This window comes from Miniopterus schreibersii, assembly GCF_964146895.1.
Source record: "Miniopterus schreibersii genome assembly, chromosome: 4".
In the NCBI taxonomy this organism is placed as follows: Eukaryota; Metazoa; Chordata; class Mammalia; order Chiroptera; family Miniopteridae; genus Miniopterus; species Miniopterus schreibersii.
The window spans coordinates 19735312-19758019 of NC_138105.1; the positions used below are offsets into that span (position 1 = coordinate 19735312).

The following is a 22708-nucleotide window of genomic DNA, read 5'->3' on the forward strand; positions in this document are numbered from 1 at the left end:
CTGAAAATCTGGCAGAATTCCAATCGATAAGAAAAATAACAGGGCTTCAACAAATCAACACAGGAGCACTACTATTCATAGACACCTATCACTGCTCTAGGGGTTCTCACATGCACCATTATTTTTCAGATATATTAACTTAAAAAATGAAGAAACAGCATCGATTAGCTCCAAATAATGCAAATTTTTTAAAAAGTAAATAGTATTTTACACCTATAAAGATAGCAAAAAAATTTTAATGGACTATCCCATTACTTGTCAAGAAGGACAATTTGTTTCTATTCAACATCATTTTACTTTACCTCTGCCCCCCCCCCCATTTCTTGTGTCCTGGGGTGAATATGTGGTCCAGTCTGGCGAATCAGTTTCTTATGGCAACAGAAACTGGTTCAGTGATGAGCAAAACCCAAGCAAAGCTAACCAGTCCCCTCTATGACTAAGATATAGACACCAAGGAAAAAAAGTTTTTTCTACTGGGGTGACAAAGCTAGGATGACCACCTCAAACTAGAGGTGGGCATCTTGTCCATACGTACACATGAAAATAGAAGAAAACTGAAATACATGGAAGCAAGTGATGAAGAAAGTCTCATATCCTTTGAGTCAGTCACATCGAGCCATGCCTGAACTCAATATCTACAGGTCCTCAAAAAAGTTGTTTCGTTCAACGTTGTTCCATTACAGCGTTGATTTAAAAAATAAAATAAATGATTCCCAGCTGGAGCCACTGCTGTGTGGAGTTTGCACATCTCCCCACTTCCGATGGCTTTTCTCCACGTATTCCAGCTTTCTCCCACATCCCAAAGATGTGCATGCACGAGGTGAATTAGTACATCTATACTGTCCCAGTCTGAGTGGGTGTGGGGTGTGGGTGTGGGGTGTGGGGTGTGGGGTGTGGGGTGTGGGTGTGGGTGGCCCTGCAATGGAAGAAGATCCTGTCCAGGGTGGGTCTCACTTTGTACCCTGAGCTGCCAGGAGAGACTTCAGCCATCCACAACCCTGAAATAAATAAGCCGTTTGAAAAATAATTCTTACTTGTTTTTATTAATCTTTCTAAAATGTATGTATAGCTCACATTTATTTCAGTGTTTAATATTAGAAGTGTTTTGGATCTTTATTTAGAAGTTTGATGGTGCTTCTGTGACCAGAAATATGCGACAGAACTTAACTCTTGTTTATATCAATTAGCCTATGGAAAAACTGATTTCATTACATCCTGTTTCATTTAGAATTGCAGTTTCCAAGAACCTATCAATGATGTTAAGTAAGGACATACTGTACTCCTAGAATTCCCAATGACGTACAAAGGCCCATAAAATCCCATTTTGCATAAATAAGTCTTGCACAAACAAGTTGAGTTTCTGTTACTTATAACTGCAAATATGTGAACATTAGCAAACTGAAGATATAATCCTACTAGAGAACAATTTACTAATACATTTTAAACGCCCTAAAATTTTCTAAAGAAATTTTGTGAATGGCAATTACACAGGTAGACATGTAAAACTTCAAACTGTACACTGATTTATGCACTCTGTTGTAAATGAATTTAATTTGTACAAAAGATTTGTGCCCCTGTATTCCTACTCCTGGAAGTATACCTTAAGTAGGTACATATGTATCTCCTTTTTAAAGAAAGAATCAATGATTATTTCTCATCATTGGTGTTTCTCTCCTTTCCTCTCTCTGAAATCAATAAAAACATGTGTGTGTTTTTTTTAATTTGAGTAAATTGCTTACGCATGTAGCCAAGGACTTGAAAGGGAATACAAAACTAAATATATATAGAATACTCTGTATAATGGTTCAAAAATGAAAAAGTGTAAATCTAAGAAAACATGTAGAGGACTTATACAGAGTGGGGCAAAAGTAGGTTTACAGTTGTTCATATGGAAAATAATAAGTAATAATATACGAATAAACTCTTGTTTCACATACTCACAACTACAAATCTACTTTTGCCCCATTCTGTATATAAATACTGATAAAAGAAATCAAAAAGATCTAATCAGATGGAAACATATTTTGTTCATGGATTGGAAAAAAATAGAGTAAAAATGTCAATTCTCCCCAAAATTGATTACAAGTTTAATGAAATTCCTATCAAAATCAGTTTTTTATAGATATACACAAAATTACCTAAAGTTCATATGGAAAAGCAAAAGAACTAGAACAGCTAAAACAATTTAGAAAAAAATAGCTACTCAATTCTAACACTCATATAGCTACAGTAATAAAGACTGTGTGGTACTGGCAGAGGGAAAAACACACAGATCAATGAAACAAAAAGAGAACCCAGAAGTAATCCCACACAGGTAACAGCTGACTGACTTTTCACAAGGGTGTTAAGCAATTCAATGGAGAAAAGAGAGTCTTTTCAACAAATGGTACTAGAATAACTGGATGTCCACTGTGTGTTTTTCCCTAGTGGTTACATATGGAACTACAATATCGTGTTAACACTAGGAAATTGACATTGGCACAATATGTGTATATAATTCTCTGGTTTTATCATATATGTAGATTTATGTAACCATCACTGCAATCAAGATACAGAACTATTCCATCACCACAAAGGTCTCTCTCATGCTACCCCTTCATAGTCACACCCGTATTGCTTACACTCCCTACCATCTGTCTCCATCTCTAATTCTGTCATTTCAAGAATATTGTACAAATGGTATCATTCAGTATGCGACCTTTTGAGATTGGATTTTTTCCACTCAGCATGAAGCCCTTGCAAATTGACATGTGTATCAATAGTCTGTAAGTTTTTATTGCTAGGTAGTATTCCATGAGTACTTCATGGTGTGGATGTGGCTTGTCTTTTGATCCTAACAGGTCTTGCACAGTAAAAGTTTTAAATTTTGATGAACTTCAATTTCTTGATGACAACCATCCCATGGATGGATTGTGCTTTTGGTGTCATGCCTTAGAATTCTTCACCAAGCTATAGCTTTTGAAGATTTTCTTCAGGTTTTTTTTTTTTTTTTAAGTTTTACAGTTTTATATTTTACATTTAAATCTGTGACTTATTTTGAGTTAATTTTTGTATAACATTAGGTTTAGGTCAAAAGCAGGATTCTTACTAATTGTATGTTTTGCCCACTTTCTTCAATGAGCTACCAAGCATGAGGCACATTTCAAACCGATACTGATTGGTTGCCAAGGAGACTCCACTGCCACTCTATACAAGATAATGTTTCCCCTCTCCCACTCTGCTACAAGGGGGGAAACTCACGGGTCAAGAGCAAGATGCTAAGGAAATAGAGCCCATAGATCCAGCCTAGAAATAGAGGCTTTAAGTGAATAAAATGTTCTCTCTTTATTCCATCTGTCAGCAGCAAAAGTACTTGAGTTCAAATGATAAAACTCTGAAGTTTACCTGGCTGATGTAGCTCAATGGTTGAGTGTCAATCCATGAACCAGGAAGTGGTTCAATTCCCAGCCGGGGCACATGCCAGGGTTGTGGGCTCAATCCTCAGTATGGGGAGTGCAGGAGGCAGCCTAGCAATCATTGATGTTTCTATCTCTCTCTCGCTCTCCCTTTCTCTCTCTGAAATCGATAAAAACATATTTTAAAAAAACACAACCCTGAAGTTTTAGGCAGAATACCAGCATCCAAGAACAGTCAGAAAATCCTTCCTTGCAAAAATCCAAGGGAAATCCAGTGTCTGTCTGCTAGGTCCGAATTTCTTCTATCCCTGACTTCACTGGAGTCAGGAGATTTCCCTAACAAAAGAAACTCTGCTATTCTGAACAATACTGTTCTTTATAGTAACCCCAATCAGAGGTAAGGATAGTTCCTTCACAGAGTTCCAAACTTTTGGATTTCTAGAAACTATTTGTTGTTTCTCTTCCAGTACTGTACCACTGTTTCTTGCATAAAATTCTGGATCCCTGCTCTTCACGGCTTTCCTCTGTAACTCTGTGGTCACGGCTCAGTGTCACAGCTTCCTCATCCTCTTTATCCAGATTCCCTAAGTCAGGACCAAGTCAGAAGGGTGCCGCACAGGAGATAAGCTGTCTGCAGCAGTTCCTGTGTCCAAGGCTACAGAGCCCATATCTTTCCCAAGGCATTGTAGTTGTTCTTTCTGCTGCTGGCTCTGTGCACTGGCCAGCGATTTCTTCAGATGTTCATATTCAAGACGATACTCCCTTTCATATTCTTCTACAGCACTGGTGACTTGCACAAAGAGTTCATCTAAGCCTGTACTCAGAACAAGAGACACACCTACTACCCTGAGTGAGCTGTAAAACTCATCTAACACCAAGCTCATTGAACGAGTCAGGTTACTGACATATGTAGTCTCTTGATTCAAGGCATCTTGGAAATCCTCAAAATCTTGCATCCATTCCACTGCAAAGTTGTGATCAACTATGTCACCTCTGTTCATGAAAGGAAGCTTGGTTTTGTACAAGATGCTGCAGGCACAGAGCACACTAGACATGAAGGTCACTGGGTAGGTACTTCTTGATGTGTCCATTACATAAATGACAATTGTTGGAGATGAGGATGCCAGGGCCTCAGTGATGACTGTCCCAGAAGCTGACCAGGTAAATACTTCAATCTGCCTAGGTGTGTCAATCAAGACATATTTAGACTTGTTCTGGGCCTTCTTAATAAATGCCATCACCTGATCGAATCTGATAGCAAAGACTGAGTAAGGTCACTATGCCACCACTGGGTCCAAATCCATATTGTTTCATGACTTCCTTATAGTTCGGAGTGTCACGAATTACCAATAGGCAGGAAAGGGAACTTCATGCACAGCTGGGTCCAGAATGATCATATGAAATAGAGAACCTTGGCTATGCAGGTGTGCTATGAGCCTTTGTATAAAGGTAGTTTTCCCAGATCCTCCCCATTCCCACACAGACAGACACATAGGGGGCCGAAGACCCCCAGAAGCATGGGTGGTAGTTGACTTTTTGTTAGTGTAAATAAACACTGAAACAAATACTATAACTGAATTTTTTTACAAATTTGACTGAAAACTGGCACAGCAGAATCTTAATGGCTGTAACCTGAGAACAGGCTAATTTTCGGTAACTCACCTGAAGTTTTTTAGTAGCATGCACTGCCTCAATACATTCCCTAAATGATTCAAGTCACAGGAAAATAAATCCCTATTACAATTTTCCACATACCAGGTCCCTTAGTTTTATCTATAAAGATCAGCCATTTGCACAGGCCAAGCTGGCAGTTAACCTGCCTGACAACTGACCAATTCTCCCTTTTCTCAACAGCTCTGTCTCACCCCCATCTTACCCTCCATCTCTCCTGACCCTTAATCCTGCCTCCAGGCTCTCTCCCAACACCTGTGACTCTTCCTGAAAACAGCTGAGAGACTACTCTCCCCCAAACACCACTTTTCCTCATATGCTGTGCTGCCCAGACGGCAGAAATTCTTAAAACAGGAAGTAAGTTAAGATATATTTCAGTTTATTTAAGAAGAAGAAAAAAAAATCTTTAAAAATAAACACAAAGCAATGCTAGAAAAAGCTGCTTCAAGAGGTAGCAAGGCCTAGATATGTTCAAGTGTGTGGGAATCTGAACCACTGAGACCTATTTCAACCACCTAATTACCTTATTCTGAATTGTTTCCCTGGTAGTCCTCCCTTCTTCACCTGGCATTCCAAACCACCCTCTAAATCTAGCTCCAAACCTCTTCCCAGCAACCCTGTCCCGTCAGGGCCCTCACCGTCTCATACAAATCCTGCACTGGCTGTTTTTCTTCCCTAGATGACTTTCCCCTCCCTTCTTCCACCTTTCAAGATCCAGTAAACCAATGACAGAGACTCAAAGAAAATACAAAAGATCACTGAAACCACAAGCTAGTTCTTTGAAAAGATAAACAAGATTGACAAACCTTTAACCAGACTCATCAAGAAACAGACAGGGCCCAAATGAGTAAAATCAGAAATAAAAGAGGAGAAATAACAACTGACATCACATAAATACAGAGGAGTGTAAGAAAATACCATTAACAAATATATGACAACAAATTAGACAAACTGGCCAAAAAGGATAAATTCCCAGAAACATACACTCTTCCAAAATGCAATCAGGAAAAGTCAAAAAATCTGATTAGACCGATAACAACTAGTGAAATTGAGTCAGTAATCAAAAAACTCCCAGCAAACAAAAGTCCTGGATGGATAACTTCCAGGCAAATTTTACCAAACATTCAAACAAGAACACCTATCCTTCTCAAATTATCCCAAAAAAAACTTAAGAGGGAAGACGTATAAGCTCCTTTTATGAGGCCAGCACTATCCTAATTCCAAAACCAGATAAAGACACTACGAAGAATGAAAATAATAGGCCAATATCCTTGATGAACATTGATGCTAAAATCCTCAACAAAATATTGGCAAACTGGATCCAACAATACTGTAAAAAGATCATACACCATGATCAAGTGGGATTTATTTCAGGGACACAAGACTGGTACAATATTCGTAAATCTATAAACATAATACATCACATAAACAAACTGAAGGATAAAAATCATATGATCATATCAATAGATGCAGAAAAGAATATGATAAAATCCAGGACCCATTTACTATAAATACTGTCAGCAAGTGGGAATAGAGGGATCATACCTCAACATAATAAAGGTCATATATGACAAACCCACAGCCAACATCATAATCAATAGGCAGAAACTAAATTGCTTCCCTTAACATCAGGAAAAAGATAGGGACGTCTATCCCTGGCCCGTATGCCTCAGTTAGTTGGGCGTGGTCCTGGGCAGTGAAAGGTTGCCTGTTTTATCAGGGTCAGGGGACATGCCCAGGCTATGGGCCCGATCCCCAGAAGGGGGCATGCAGGAGGCAGTCAATCGATGTTTCACTCTCACATTGATGTTTCTCTCTCTCCATCTCCCTTCCTCTCTCTCTAAAAATCAACTTTTTTTAAATCTTAAAAAAAAAGGTCCGGGAAGTCCATTTTCATCACTCTTTATTCAACATAGTACTGAAAGTACTAGGCACAGCAATCAGACAAGAAGAAATAAAAGGCATCCAAATTGGAAATGAGGAAGTAAAATTGTCAATATTTGCAGATGACATGGTATTGTACATAGAAAACCCTAAAGACTCTACCAAAAAACTACTAGATCTAATAAATGGATTCAGCAAAGTAGGATACAAAATTAATATTCAGAAATTGGTGGCATTTTTATACACCAATAATGAACTATCAGAAAGAGAAATTAAGAAAACAATCCCATTTACAAATACTGCAACAAAAAAATAATAATAAGGTAACTACAAATAAATTTAAGCAAGGAGGTTAAAGACCTGTACTCAGAATGTTATAAGACACTACAGAAAGAAACTGAGGAAGATACAAATAAGTGGAAGTATATACCATGTTCACAGATTGAAAGAATTAACATCACTAAAATGTCCATACTACCCAAAGCAATCTACAGATTCGATGCAACTTCTATTAAAATACCAATGGCATATTCACAGATCTAGAACAAATATTCCAAAAATATATATGGAACCAAAGGAGACCCAAATAGCCTCCATATTCTTGAGAAATAAGAACAAAGTTGGAGATATCACATTACCTGATAACAAACTATACTACAAGGCCATTGTAATCAAAACAGCCTGGTATGGGCATAAAAACAGGCATACAGATCAATGGAACAGAAGAGAGAGCCCAGAAATAGAACCACACCTTTATGGTCATTTAGTATTTGACAAAGGAGGCAAGACCATACAATGGAGTAAAGAAAGTCTCTTTAGTAAATGGTTTTGGGAAAATTGGACAGTACACGCAAAAAAATGAAACTAGACCACCAACTTACACCATACACAAGAATAAACTTAAAATGTAAGATGCAAAACCATAAATATCCGAGAAGAAAACATAGGCAATAAAATTTCAGACATCTCTTGTAGCAATATTTTTTGCCAATATATCTGCTTAGGCAAGGGAAACAAAGGAAAAATAAACAAATGGTACTACATCAAACTAAAAAGCTTTTGCACAGGAAAAGAACCATCAACAAAATGAAAAGGGAACCCACTGAATGGGACGACATATTTCCCATTGATACATCTGATAAAGGGTTAATTTCCAACATATATCAACAACTTATACAACTCAACACCAGGAAGACCAACAACCCAATTGATAAAGGGGGAAAGGACCTGAATAGACATTTCTTCAAAGAGGACATACAGATAGCCAAGACATATGAAGAATGCTCTACATCATTAATCATCAGAGAGATGCAAATTAAAACCACAAAGAGCCCAGCTGGCGTGACTCAGCAGTTGAGCATCGACCTATGATCCAGGAGATCCCAGTCAGGGCACATGCCTGGGTTTCGGGCTCAATCCCCAGTAGGGGGCATGCAGGAAGCAGCCAATCAATGACTCTCTCATCATTGATATTTCCATCTCTCTCTCTCTCCCCCTTCCTCTGAAATCAATAAAGACATATTTTTTAAAAAATAGTTTAAAACCATAATGATTTTTCACCTCACACCTGCCAGAATGGCTACCATCAATAAATCAACAAGCAAGTGCTGGAGACGATGTGGAGAAAAGGGAACCCTCGTGCACTGTTGGTGGGAATGAAGACTGGTGCACCACTGTGGAAAACAGTATAAAGTTTTCTCAAAAAATTAAAACTGGAACTGCCTGACGACCCAGCAATACCACTTCTAGGAATATATCTGAAGAAACCCGAAACACTCATTCAAAAGGATATAAGCACCCCTATGTTCATTGCAGCGTTATTTACAATAGCCAAGATCTGGAAGCAACCCAAGTGCCCATCAGTAGATGAGTGGATTAAAAAGCTGTGGTACATTTATACAATGGAATACTATGTGGCTGTAAAAAAAGAAGGAAATCTTTCCCTTTGCAACAGCATGGATGGACCTGGAGATTATTATGCAAAGTGAAATAAGCCAGTCAGAGAAAGACATATACCATATGATCCTACTTAGATGTGAAATCTAATGAACAAAATAAAGTGACAAATAGAAACAAAGGCATGGATACATGGAACAGACTGACAGCTGTCAGAGGGGAGAAGGGTTGGAGAGCTGCATAAAAGGTGAAGGATTAACCAAAAAACATATAACACACAGACACAACAACAGTGTGGTGGTAGCCAGAGGGAAAGGAGAGTGTGGACTGGGTGGAAGTGGGGGGGGGGAATGGGGACGGAAAGAGACTTTGCTTGGGGTGATGTGCACATAGTGCTTTATTGAGTGGTACACTTGAAACTGGTATGGTTTTGTGAATCAGTCACTCCAATAAATTCAATAAAAATTATTTTAAAATAAAAAGACCCAGGGAACCTTCAAGAAGCTTTTCTAATCCCATGCTTACCTTTCCATTCCATTCCTTGCATGCCACTCATGCTATTTACTTTTCATATCCATGCATCCTGATTACATAAGCTCTGGGACAAAATTGAAAAGAAAGTACCTCCTGTCTGCTAGAACACAACCTCTCTTCATCAGAGACCACAGACGATCAACCAGCCCTTTCCCCATTCTGGTTTCTTGGACACAAGCTTTCTCCAAGGAAATCCATTGTTACCCAGTACATCAATCATCTATTCGGCTCCTCTACTGAGCAGGATGTCATTAGAAGCAGTGCAGGAATACATAAAGGTGTGCCTCAGCTTCTTTGGGCTTCTCTTCCTTCATCCACGCAAAATGCCTGTGAGCTACTATAGGTAAGATGTTACTAATGCAGCAACAAGTCTCTGATCTTGGCCTTTGAGCTCCAACTGTGAATTGTAACTAATGGATTAAAAAAAAACTGTTCTAGTAGAAGCTACTCCTCCTCACTCCACTTCCAATTTATCATCGCTGGTCCTCTTTTTTTAATGTCTCTCCTTTTTTCAAATAAGTTTCATTCAGGCCTTCCCATCTCTGTCCCTTGGATGTCTCCTAACTAGCTAAGGGCCCTCATTTTCTTGTCAAAGCCCTATTCAAGGACTCATAAAATACACTTAGATACTCTTTCCTAGGTACTGTTAAAATACATATGTATGAGGGGTTACTACTAATGGGTATGAGATTTCTTTTGGGGATAATAAAATGTTCTGGAATTAGGTAACGGTGATAGCTGCAAAACTCCATGAATATACTAAAAACCACTGAGTTATACACTTTAAAAAGGTGAATTTTATGTTATATAAATTAAATCTCAATTTTTTTAAAGGTAAGATTTGCCACCCTTACATCTGTATTTACCTTTGGCACTGGGAAGGAAAACATTTAATTTTTGAAACAAGGGCCTTTTCTCACACACTTCTTTGAGAACATAGTCAATTATCTTCCTAAAACATTTAATTACCTATCATGGAACAGGCACCATAATAGGTGCCACAAAGAATGGTCACCACACTGGCACAGAACCTGCCCTGCCCTGCCCTGCCCTGTTGGAGCCTAAAGAGGGAAAGACAACAAATTATTCAATTACCACTGTGATTAAGAGCTAGGAATATAAAGTATAAATGAGTTAATCAGCGTGGGGGCTGGAAGGGCAGAGTCCCCAAAAGAGAAGCGAGCACATATAAGAGGCACATATATGCCTCAGCCCATATAAGGTAGTTACAACAACTAGTTTGGGCTGATTGGCAGTACAATGAAACCCCTAGATCACAGGGGTTCAGGTGCCATGCAACTGATAACTGGCTCCCATCCACCACAGGACGTTCACTTGGCCATTTCACTGGCCTTGAGGTAAAGTGACCCTAGATTTATGTATGTGAGTCTTTTACCCCCTGGCAATGCCAATGATAAGGTTTTCCTGTACCCATAAATGTTTGTGTTTATTATTCATATAATCAGGAGCAAATACAAAAAGAAAATTAAGTTATGCTGAAAAACTACATATATTCAACTGGTTATTATGACTGAACAGAAAGCACAGGGCTTATACAAACTCAAAGACAAAGAAGGTCTAATTCTTGGCTCAAAGTAGTTATAAATAATACTTTTTTGAAATCAGTAAGCTCATATCTTTAACAGTCTGGGAAAATCCTAGATTACAGGTCAGCTAGATATAGCCTGTGGGTTAAATCTGGCCCGCTATGCTTTTGTAAATAAGTTTTATTAGAACACAGGCATGCCCATTTGTTTATGTATTTTCATAGCTGCTTTTCCAACACAACTGCAGAACTGAATAGCATCAGCAGAGATCTTGCCAGTAAGGTCTATAATACTTCCTAACTGGCCCTTCATAAACATAAATAAATGCCAGCTTGTACTATAAACAAAAGTAGTCCACATCGATTCAGAACAAAGAAATCTTCTTATACATCCTTTAGCAATTAAGTGTTCCAGTGTTGAAATGCAAACAATTCCATTTCATTAGTCAATCTGCTATGAAGCTCTAGGTAAATCACAATTATTCTGTGTTTTATATACCACGAAAATTCAGAGCAGTTAGGTCAGTTTTGAGGGATACTAAAGCCAGGTCTAAGAAAGGTGTTTGTATTAATTATCTTTTGCAGCCTAACAAATTACCCCAAAAGTCAGTAGCTTAAAGTAAACATTTATTGTCTCCTCAAGTTTTCTATCCAGGAATTTGGGGTGGTTGGAGCTGCCATCATCTGAAACTTGACTGGAGATGGAGGATCGCTTCCAAGGTGGCTCACTCACATGCTTAGCAAACTGGTGCTGTTGACAGGAGACCTCAGTTCCTCTCCATAGAACCTCCTGAGTGTCCTTACAACATAGCAACCAGCTTCCCCTAGAGTGAATAATCCATAAGAAAGAGCCAGGCGAATACTATACTCTTTTTATGACTTTGCATATCCATTCCATCCTTCACAAAAGCAAGAGTCTCTAAATCCAATACACATTTAAGAGGATCAAAGTTAGCCTACATTTTTAAAGGGAGGGGTGTCAAAGAATCTGTAGACATATTAACACCACTACAGGGTTTTAAATGATGAGTAAACACCTTTAACAACATAACCAACAAGGCTCGGCAGATTTTAAAAATCTGTGCTTACCCATTTTTATAACATGTATTCTTTGTTCTATTTATGATAGGAGAGAGGTTTCAACACCATTTGTTAAGAGTCTCCAAAGAAAAAAAGCTAACAGAAAAAAGCAAAGCACTTCAGCTTTTCATATTTGATGCAGTAATGATGACAGGACATAGTTATATTTTTGTTATAGTTTTGTTTTTTCGAGAAAACAATTTACGGTGAATAGATCATGATCATAACTAATTGCAAAGCTGGACTAGGACAGATTAGTACTTATGATTCAGAGTCACATAAAAGATTTTCTCAGATATAAACAAAAATAACAAGAAAACAAACTTAGACATGCACTGAAAACTGGGGGTTGGGGGATACATGTATTGTTACCACAATTGCTACAGATTTGCACCAGAGAATCTTCTGTAACAAGGAATACTTACAAAGTGACAAAGTTACCTGCAACAATTAAATGTACTTTGAAAATAAATGTCTTAGTCACTAGACTCAAGGAACACTTGGCCAAATTCATGTTAACATTATTGTAAGTTTCATTACTGGAGGCAAGAAGGCCTGGGGAGTACCACTTTCACACAGAGGATAATGAAGTAATAGCCATACTGATCTTCTCAACAAGAAGCTCAAAAATTGTCTTGAACTGGACAATTAAACTGATTTAAAATAAATTAATTCAAAACCCATTCTACTGGATTGAATAGTGTCCTCCAAAATTCATGTCCACCCAGATGCTGTGAAAGTGGCCTTATTTGGAAACAGGGTCTTTGCAGATATAATCAAGATGAGGTTTATACTGGATTAGAATGAACCCTAATTCAATGACGGATGTTCTTATCAGAGGGAACTTTGAACACAGACACACAGGAAGCATGCCATGTGACGAGGAAGGCAGAGACTGAAGCAATGTGTCTACATGCCAAGGAACACCAAGGATGCCGGCAGCCACCAGAAGCTAGGAAAAAGAATGGAAAGATTCTTCCTCTGAGCCCCCAAGAAATAATCAACCCTGACACCTTGATTTCAGATATCTGGCCACCAGATATGTGAGAGAATAAATTTCTATTGTTCTAAGCCACCAAGTTTGTAGTAACTTATGTTATGGCAACTCTGGGAAACTAATACATCAACTTAGCTAGTATTATGGAATTTAAATAATCTCATCATTTGCAGTATGAAAAATACTTATCTTCAGCCTGAAAATGGAGAAAAATATCTACCACTCAAGGTTTTTAGTTCACAAATTGAGAACAACTAAAGATAGCATCTCCCACTTAATGCACTGTCCCTTTTGGGGTACTGTCACAGGGATGAATCTGGCATAAGACTCCAACAGACTATGCATGCACATTGCTGTCTGCCATCAGAGATCCACTGAGGTGTTCCCAAAGGCCAGTAAAGCACCTGTACAGAGTAGATCAGTTCACCTTAGCTGATACCCAACAGCCCTACAGAAAGCTAGGCCTTTGTTGAAGTCTGCCTGCTGGACCACAAGTTTAACACAAAACTACAGATTACAAGAAGTTAATTTTTCACATTTAAAGTCCTCTTACGATACTTGTGGCATCACAGTGATGACAGTTTTTCTAATAGTAACTACTGGTAGATAACCTGTGGATTATAATTTCACCTTCGATTAATTCTGAGTTTCCCAAAACATGAGTCTTTTAAGCCCAGATTCAGTTTATTTCAAACTCACACCAGTACAAATATGTGTGACTGATATAACATTATCAGTCTGACAGAATGGGGAAATTTCTATGGTATTTCCAGATTTGCTGGACGTTTTTCCATTTTATCACCCTTATTATCTTCAGCATGAACTAAAAAGGAGTGTGACACAGAATGAAAGGTAAACTTCTGTCCCATTTATATTTCTATAGAACTGTGTTACAACATTCCTAAGATTCAACTTCTACTTGGAACACCCATGAGAAGTGGATTCAAATTCTCAAAAAAAATTATTCCTTTGCTACTCTCTCTCCTGATTAAAATTTAAGCCCACACAACTTAATGTATCTCCAATAACTGAATATTATTAATTAGAGCAACTGACAAGCATAAGAATGAGAATACTGACCACAAAGAGTCACCTTCAAGGATTAATTTTCTAGGAAGGCTGGCCTCTCTATACATAAAAAGCAATATTAACCTACCTTGTTTTCGAACATCTTCTACAGCAGCCACAAGCTCCTCCTTGAGAAACTGACTCTCCTTTGCAATTTTATCCCCTTTCTCCAAGAAATTCTCAGTTGCTTGTTCAACAGATGCAGCCAAAACATGGGCCTTCTTAGAACGACCTCTCTTCTTATTAGAAGGCCCCTTACTATTGGTGTTTACCAGAGTCGTAACCTAAAAGTTTCATTTTTAAAAATTAAACTGCAGTCAATTAAAATGAAAATAACAGAAAGACTAACATCTTTAAAAATAGCAAGAATAAATTATTCATAACATCACATTTATGCGATTTCATCAAGCATTAACAAGTAACATACAACCTCTCCATGTTTAAAATATACAGCAATGATACTCTAGTTTCCAAAATAATTTAGCTCTCAATATATAAAATAAGAAATATAATATTTTAATTCCTCAAACATGAACATTAGATGTTATTTTATAAATTAAAAACTGATCAGAAACAAGTTAGACTTCTCTACTATATGTCATCAAGAAGTTCCAGGGTGTGGGAGGAGTTAGAATAAGGTAAGGGGGGGATAAATGGTGATGAAAAGAGACTTGACTTGGAATGGTGAACAGACAATATGCAGATAGTGTATTATAGAACTGTACACCTGAAACTTACATAACTTTATTAACTAACGTCATCCCAATAAATTCAATTTTTTTCAAAAAAAAGAGTTCCAGGAAAAAGTCAACAATGAACTTAGCTTTATCTGTAGGTCACATTTTTCCCATTTTCAACCTGTGCAAAATGTTTTAAGATAACTTACTTCTGAAATATTTTCAGTTTATTCACACAAATCTCAGCAATTAATTAGTGAAGGTCCTTAAGAAAGAAAGGAACAACTGCCCAAAGTAGCCTACCACAATGGTGTTTTAAGTCCTAGAACACTGACCATCATAAATACATAATACCAGATAATCTGTAAGATGAAGATGTCTAAAGACTTGTTATTAGAGTATCTGTCACACAAAAGACCTACTAAGAGCTATAGTAGATAGGCTCCAAGAAAGTAAATATACTTGAGTCTTACCACACACTCCTACATATTTTAAATATTATATACATACACACATACATGTGTGTATACACATATTTTTAATATTACTTTATATTTATCAGTTGGAATGCAATTTTTTTTAAAAGATAGCACGTCACTACATTTTGTCTGTCTGTCTCTGTCTCACGCACACTAGTAAACTGTGCCAGAACACTAAAAGTGCATAGCTAGTTGCTAACAGATTACATTATCATCACATTGTGTTATTTGTATCTGTAACAGAACACACCAAACCTGCACCCTCAAATTACCCGCTAATAGACAATGAAAGGTGTTAAACAGGGTGAAGAGACTTAACAGTCAAGGTTCCATATTCCATCTTTCTTGGATATATGTTCCAAGAAAAGAGTGATGCCAAGAAAATGTCTGCAAAGTCCAAATATTTGGAAAGTTGCATTACATACCACTATCCCACATTATTGCGAATAAGACTGAAGAAAACACAGCAACAAAAAGGTTTCTAAAAGGTTTCTAAAGGATTAAATGAATCCATACATCAATATTTAATTAATCATTAGTGGAGCCAAATCATCCAAGCATCATCAACCTAAACCCAAGCTCTCAAATTAAACCTTTTAACTATATTAACCTTGTTTTATGTTTGTTACCCAGACCTACGGCTATGGAACCACGTTACAACAACTATGTACATATTTATTTTCAGATTCTTACCTGTGTAACAAGAGGCTCCAACAGTCTTTCAACTGCCAGAGTTCTGATTTCCAGACTTTTGGGGTCCCATTTGAAGTTTATGTTGCCTGTGTAAACAGCAGTCATTTCTAAAAGAGAATCAAAAAGGCAACGTCAGGCAAACATCAAACACAAACATGAAATATGTAACAAATCTCCTACTTAAGGACCTTTACATCTGGAAAGCTACATTCACCTCAAGATGCAAAAAATTCTTACTAGCCTGTACATGAGGGCCCAGTAAGTCTTAAACCTAAGATTTCAAGTTTACAAACATTAGGGGTACTATAAGAGGTCATTCCCAAACATACAGAGCTTTTCCCTTTGGACATCTCTGGCACCAAAACATTTCTACTTCCAGTTTTTCCATGCCGACTTAGCAGCAGGAAGGAAAGCTAAAGCGAATGAAGGCTAATAAAAAGATTCTTATTTTTCTTATTCTACAGCATTTATAGTACAGTATTATCTTGTTTTAAATTTCATTTTATTGAAAAGGAAGAGAGAGAGAGAGAAACATCAATGTGAGAGAAAAACATCAATTGCCTCCCAATTTGCTCCCAGACCAGGGACTGAACCTGCAACCTGGGTATCAAACCCAGACTGGGAATCAAACCCACTACCTTCTGTTGTACAGGATGACGGTTCAACCAACTGAGCCATACATCCAGGGCTATAGTACAGTATCATCTAAACGGTACACATCACTTTATTTTTTGATGGATTCATAGAGAGCATCTTGTCTTACTCTGTTAAAACATAAGGCTTAAGTCTGCTGTCCTCTGCACCTATAGCTGTTATCACTCATAGCCAGGAGAAATTTCAAGTCACTTAGTCAAATATCACTGTATCAGTATCAAGGTAAACTTCCATTCGACAGAGGCTTTAAGACTAAGGTAAAAGACTTCAACAAAAAGACCAAGCAGTTAGCGTTTGTGTCTAAAAGTAATGCTACATAAAATAAGATAGAAGAGGTATAGAGTGGAGGTAAACACTAATGTAAACTTTCCAGACAACACACTGTTGATAGAACTTTAAAACCATAAAAGGGTGCATTCTTACAACTCAAAAATTCAACTTCTAGAATTTTATTTTACATGAAATATTAAAGTGCATGTTAAAAACCTGGATACAATGATATTCACAACCACACCATATATAATTATTAAAAACTGGAAACTACCTAAATTTCAAACAGATCACTGAATAAATCACAACCAACCAACAATGGGAAACTGTGCTGCTCTTAAAAAATAATGTTGTTGCCCTGGCCAGTGTTGCTCACTAGTTAGAGTGTCGACCCACAAATCAAAGGGTTGCAGGTTCAATTCCAGTCAAGGGCACGTACCCGGGTTACAGGTTCCAACCCTGGCCCAGGTCGGGGCGTGTGCAGGAGGCAGCCAATTGATATGTCTCTCTCATATCGTTGTGTTTTGGGTGGTTTTTTTTTTTTCTCTCTCTCCCCTCCCTCCCTCTCTTAAAAAATAAAAATAAAAATAAATCAATGGGCTGGAGTAGTAATACTCCTACCTGACAAAATAGACTTCAAACTGAAGACCATAACAGGAGACAATGAAGGCCACTTCATACTACTAAAGAGATCGATACAACAAGAGGATATAACCCTGGTAAACATGTATGCACCCAAATATGTAAAAAAACTTCTGGAGGATTTTAAGGGATTGACAGAAATACAATCATAGTAGGGGACTTTAACACCCCACTGACATCACTGGATAGATCTTCTAGACAAAAAAATCAACAAGAAAACAGTGACCCTAAACTACACACCAGATCAGATAGATTTAATTGACATTTACAGAACATTTCACGCCAAAGCTGGAGAAGATACATTATTATCGAGTGCACATGGGACATTCTCAAAAACAGGCCACATGTTAGGACACAAACTAAGTCTACAAATTCAAGAAGACTGAAATCATATCAAGCATCTTCTTGGATCACAATGGCATGAAACTAGAAATCAACTACAATAAAAACACCCTAAAACATTCAAACACACGGAGGCTCAATAGTATGTTATTAAACAATGAATGGGTTACCAAAAAGATCAAGGAAGAAGTCAAAAACTTCCTGGAAATAAACAAAAATCAACACACACACACCCAAAATCTATGGAACACAGCAAAAGCCATCCTAAGAGGAAAATTCATAGCAATACAGGCCTATCTCAAAAAACAAAAAAAATTTTAATAAACTATCTAACCCTACAACTAAAGGATTAGAAAGAGAACAAGAAAAATGGAAGGGAGGGAGGGAGGGAGGGAGGGAGGGAGGGAGGGAGGGAGGGAGGGAGGGAGGGAGGGAGGGAGGGAGGGAGGGAGGGAATAATAAAGATCAGAAGGAAAATAAATGGCATAGAGACTAAAAAAAAAAACGATACAAAGGATCAATGAAACCAAGAGTTGGTTCACTGAGAGGATAAACAAGATTGATGAACCTTCAGCCAGACTCATCAAGAAACAGAGAGGACCCAAATAAATAGAATCAGAAATGAAAGAGGTGAAGCAACTACTGACACCACAGAAATACAAAGGATTGAAGAAAATACTATGAACAACTAACTACATGCCAACAAGCTGGACAACCTGGACAAAATGAACAAATTCCTAGAAAAATACAATCTTCCAAAACTGAATTAGGAAGCAGAAAACCTGAATAGGCTGATAACAACTGATAAAATTGATGCAGTAATCAAAAAACTCCCAGCACACAAAAGCCCTGGTCTGGACAGCTTCACGGGTGTTTTACCAAACATTCAAAGAACTAACACCTATCCCCCTCCAACTATTACAAAAAATCCAAGAGGAATGAACACTTCCATGCTCTTTTTACGAGGCCAGCATAATCCTAATTCCAAAACCAGATAAAGACACAACAAAGAATGAAAATTACAGGCCAATATCCCTGATGAACATAGATGCTAAAATCCTCAACAAAATATTAGCAAATAGGATCCAGCAGTACAGTAAAAAGATCATACACCATGACCAAGTGGGATTTATTCCAGGGATGCAAGGCTGGTATAATATTCACAAATCTATAAATGTGATACATCACATGAACAAATTGAAAATCAAAAATCACATGATCATATCAACAGACACAGAAAAAGTATTCAACAAAATCCAAAACCCATTTTTGATAAAAACTCAGCAATGTGGGAAGAGAGGGATCACACCTCAACATAATAAAGACCATCCATATATGGCAAACCTACAACCAACATCATAATCAATGGGCAAAACTAAAACCATTTCCCCCCCTAAGAGCAGGAACAAGGCAGGGTTGTCCACTTTCATAGTACTGGAAGTCGTAGCCTCAGCGATCAGCCAAGAAGAAGAAATAAAAGGCATCCAAATTGGAAAGGACTAAGTAAAACTGTTATTATTCACCAATGACATGATAGTGTACATATAAAACCTTAAAGACTCCACCAAAAAACTACTAGATTTAATAAATTCAACAATGTAGCAGGATACAAAGTTAACACCCAAAAACTGATAGAATTTTTATACACCAATAATGAATTCTCAGAAGAGAAACTAAAAAAAAAAAAAAAAAAAAAAATCCCATTTACCATTGTAACAAAAAAATTAAGATACGTAGGAATAAACTTAACCAAGGAGATAAAAGACCTGCAGTCAGAAAACCATAGAACACTGAAAAAAAGAGACAGAAGAAGATATAAACAAGTGGAAGAATATACCATGTTCATGGATTGGTAGAATTACTATGTCCATACTACCCAAAGGAATCTATAGATTCAATGCAATCCCTATCAAAATACCAGTGGCATATTTCACAGACCTAGAACAAATACTCCAAAAATTTATATAGAGCCAAAAAAGACCCCAAAGAGCCACAGCAATCTTGAGCAGGAAGAACAAAGTTGGAGGAATCACAATGCGGGATATCAAGCTATACTACAAAGCCACTGTAATCAAAACAGCCTGGTACTGGCACAAGAAGAGGCATATAGATCAGTGGAACAGAACAGAGACCCCAGAAATCGACCCAAGCCTTTACGCTCAATTAGTATTTTACAGAGGAGGCAAGAACATAAAGACAGTCTCTTCAATAAATGGTGTTGGGAAAATTGGACAGGTACATGCAAAAAAATGAAACTGGACCACCAACTTACACCATACACAAGAATAAACTCAAAATGGATAAAAGACTTAAAATGTAAGTCATGAAACCATAAAAAATCCTAGAAGAACACATAGGCGGAAAAGATGAGACATCTCGCAAAGCAGAATTTTCACTGATAAAACACCTAGGGCAAGAGAAACAAAGAAAAAAACAAACAAATAAGACTACATCAAAATAGAAAGCTTCTGCACAGCAAAAGAAATCAGGGAGAACATAGTTGCCAATGATATATCTGATGAGGGGTTAATACCCAAAATATAAAAAGTACTCATACAACTCAACAAAAGGAAGACAACCCAATTAAAAAGTGGGCAGAGGACATGAATAGACACTTCTCCAAAGAGGACACACAAATGGCGAAGAGACATATGAAAAAATGCTCAACGTCACTACTCATCAGAGAGATGCAAATTTAAACAACAAATGAGGTACTACCTCACACCTGCCAGAATGGCTAACATTAATAAGTCAACAAACAAGTGCTGACAATGATATGGAGAAAAAGGAACCCTAGTACACTGCTGGTGAGAATGCAGACTGGTATAACCACTATGAAATCCAGTGTGGTTTCCTCAAAAAGTAAAAATGGAACTGCCATTTGACCCAGTGATCCCACTTCTTGGAATATATCCTAAGAAGCCTGAAACACCAATCAGAAAGAATATACGCACTCCTGTGTTCATAGCAGCATTATTTACAATAGCTGAGATCTGGAAACAACCCAAGTGCCCATCAGTAGATGAATGTGTTAAAAAAATGTTGGTACATTTACACAATGAAATATTATGCAGCTGTAAAAAAAAAAAAAAAAAAAGGATCTCTTACTCTTTGAGGCAGCATGGAGGGACCTGGAGAGTATTATGCTAAGGGAAATAAGCCAGTCAGAGAAAGACAAGTGTCACATGATCTCACTTATAAGCAGAATCTAATGAACAAAATAAACTGACAAAAAAGAACCAAAGACACTGAAGCATGCAACAGACTGATGTATTTCGGGGAGATTAACCAATGAATTTATATGCATATATGCACAGCCCAGGGGCAGAAGATAGAGTGGGGAAGGCCTGGCGAGGGGTGTGGCAGCAGGGTGGAGGGGGTCAATGGGGGGGAAAGGGGGACACTGTAATACTTTTAACAAGAAAGATAATTTTTTTTTTTTTTAATCAATGGAAAAATATCCTTGGGTGTAGGATTAACACAAAAACAAAAAAAAAACATTGTCAAAAGTTAGAAAAAAAACAATGTTTTCACTGCCCATGTCTGTATTCCTATTAAATACCATTTCTAATGAAAGGCAATTAGTATCCCCACCCCCCAAAAAAGGCTTATTTCAGGCCTGAGATATCCTATTGTGCAGAAAGCAAGAAAGGGCACAAAGACTAACATGATCATATATAAAAAACACACAGGAACCAAATTTACGACAAGCTGAGTATCAAGAACAATGACTTGTGAATGATTAATTGACTGACAGATCCTATAACCATAGAGATCCTCAAAAGAAGAGAAGGAATTTCTTTACATGAATGTAGACTAGGATTAGAAAATGACCATTTTGCAAACCCCAGTGTAATAACTGATTGCCACTAAACAAATTAACTGAACTTAACACTGATAATAAAACACCTGATATTATATGGCCCCTAATATAAAACATGAAGTATCCTACATTACCTATAAAGTGTTATTTTTTAAAAATAGAATACAAATAAAAAGTTTATTGTACAAAATTAAGGCCTTCACATTTCATAGTTCACTAGTAGGGTACTAGGTTAATTTTTAAAAACCTACACAAAAATTTTACTTTCACTACCTCCCATCCCCAGCTATTAAAATGGCCTGACCAATTGTTATGAAAACAAACACTATAAATAACACCAAGTCTTTTAAAGGTAACTATCCCAAATGTAATTTCATGGCATAAGCAATCTTCATGGCATGGGACTGTGTGATCTTAAATCCTTGTAAAGCATCCCTGGCAGCTCCATTCTCATTGGTTTACCATAAAATGAAAATCCTTGTAACTGTCCCAATGCATCTGTGGATGAGCTCAGTTCTTTAAATATAAGAAAGCATTGCCCCCTCATCTTCATGGTCTTTAAAGCCACAATATCTACCACATGGCCAAAGTGAAAACACAGGGTATACACGGATCTCTTCAGTTCTTCTTTTTCAATTTGGTATTCATGTTGTTGATATAAATTGTATGGTTTGGTCTAATATCCATCTTTTGGGTTAAACTCTTCAAACAACCTTAGGCTGGTGCAGTGTCCCTATAAAGTATTCTTTTTAATTTTTTTGTCACTCCTCACTCAAGGATATTTTTTTCCATTGATTTTTTTATGGAGCAAGTGGAAGGGAGGAGACAGAGAAAAATCAGATGTAAGAGAGAAACATCGATTGGTTGCCTCCCACATGCGCCCCAATTGTAGCCGGGGTCGAACCTGCAACCCAACATCAAACCCGAGACCCTTTGGTTTGAGGGTGGATGCTCTAACCACTGAGCAACACCAGCCAGGTCCCTATAAAGTATTCTTGATGAAAAGTTTTAAATGTTTTTCAGGAGCCCGTTTTACTATAAACTGAGCGAAGATAGC

The 22708-nt window shown here is 37.5% G+C and overlaps 1 protein-coding gene and 1 pseudogene across 2 annotated transcripts in view; both read right to left on the reverse strand.

Annotated features, from left to right (window-relative positions):
• The window catches only part of CTNNA1 (catenin alpha 1), a 174360-nt gene that overhangs the window by 124781 nt on the left and 26871 nt on the right, over positions 1 to 22708 (reverse strand). The window contains exons 2-3 of the mRNA XM_081134979.1: positions 15921 to 16027; positions 14160 to 14355 (exon numbers count right to left, since the gene is read on the reverse strand). Of these exons, the coding sequence (XP_080991105.1) occupies positions 14160 to 14355; positions 15921 to 16025 (301 nt within the window). The 5' untranslated portion in view covers positions 16026 to 16027. The remainder of the gene's footprint in view (positions 1 to 14159; positions 14356 to 15920; positions 16028 to 22708) is intronic.
• LOC308556025 (GPN-loop GTPase 1 pseudogene) lies at positions 3841 to 4807 on the reverse strand (annotated as a pseudogene). The gene has a single exon. The product of its transcript is annotated as a GPN-loop GTPase 1 pseudogene (transcript).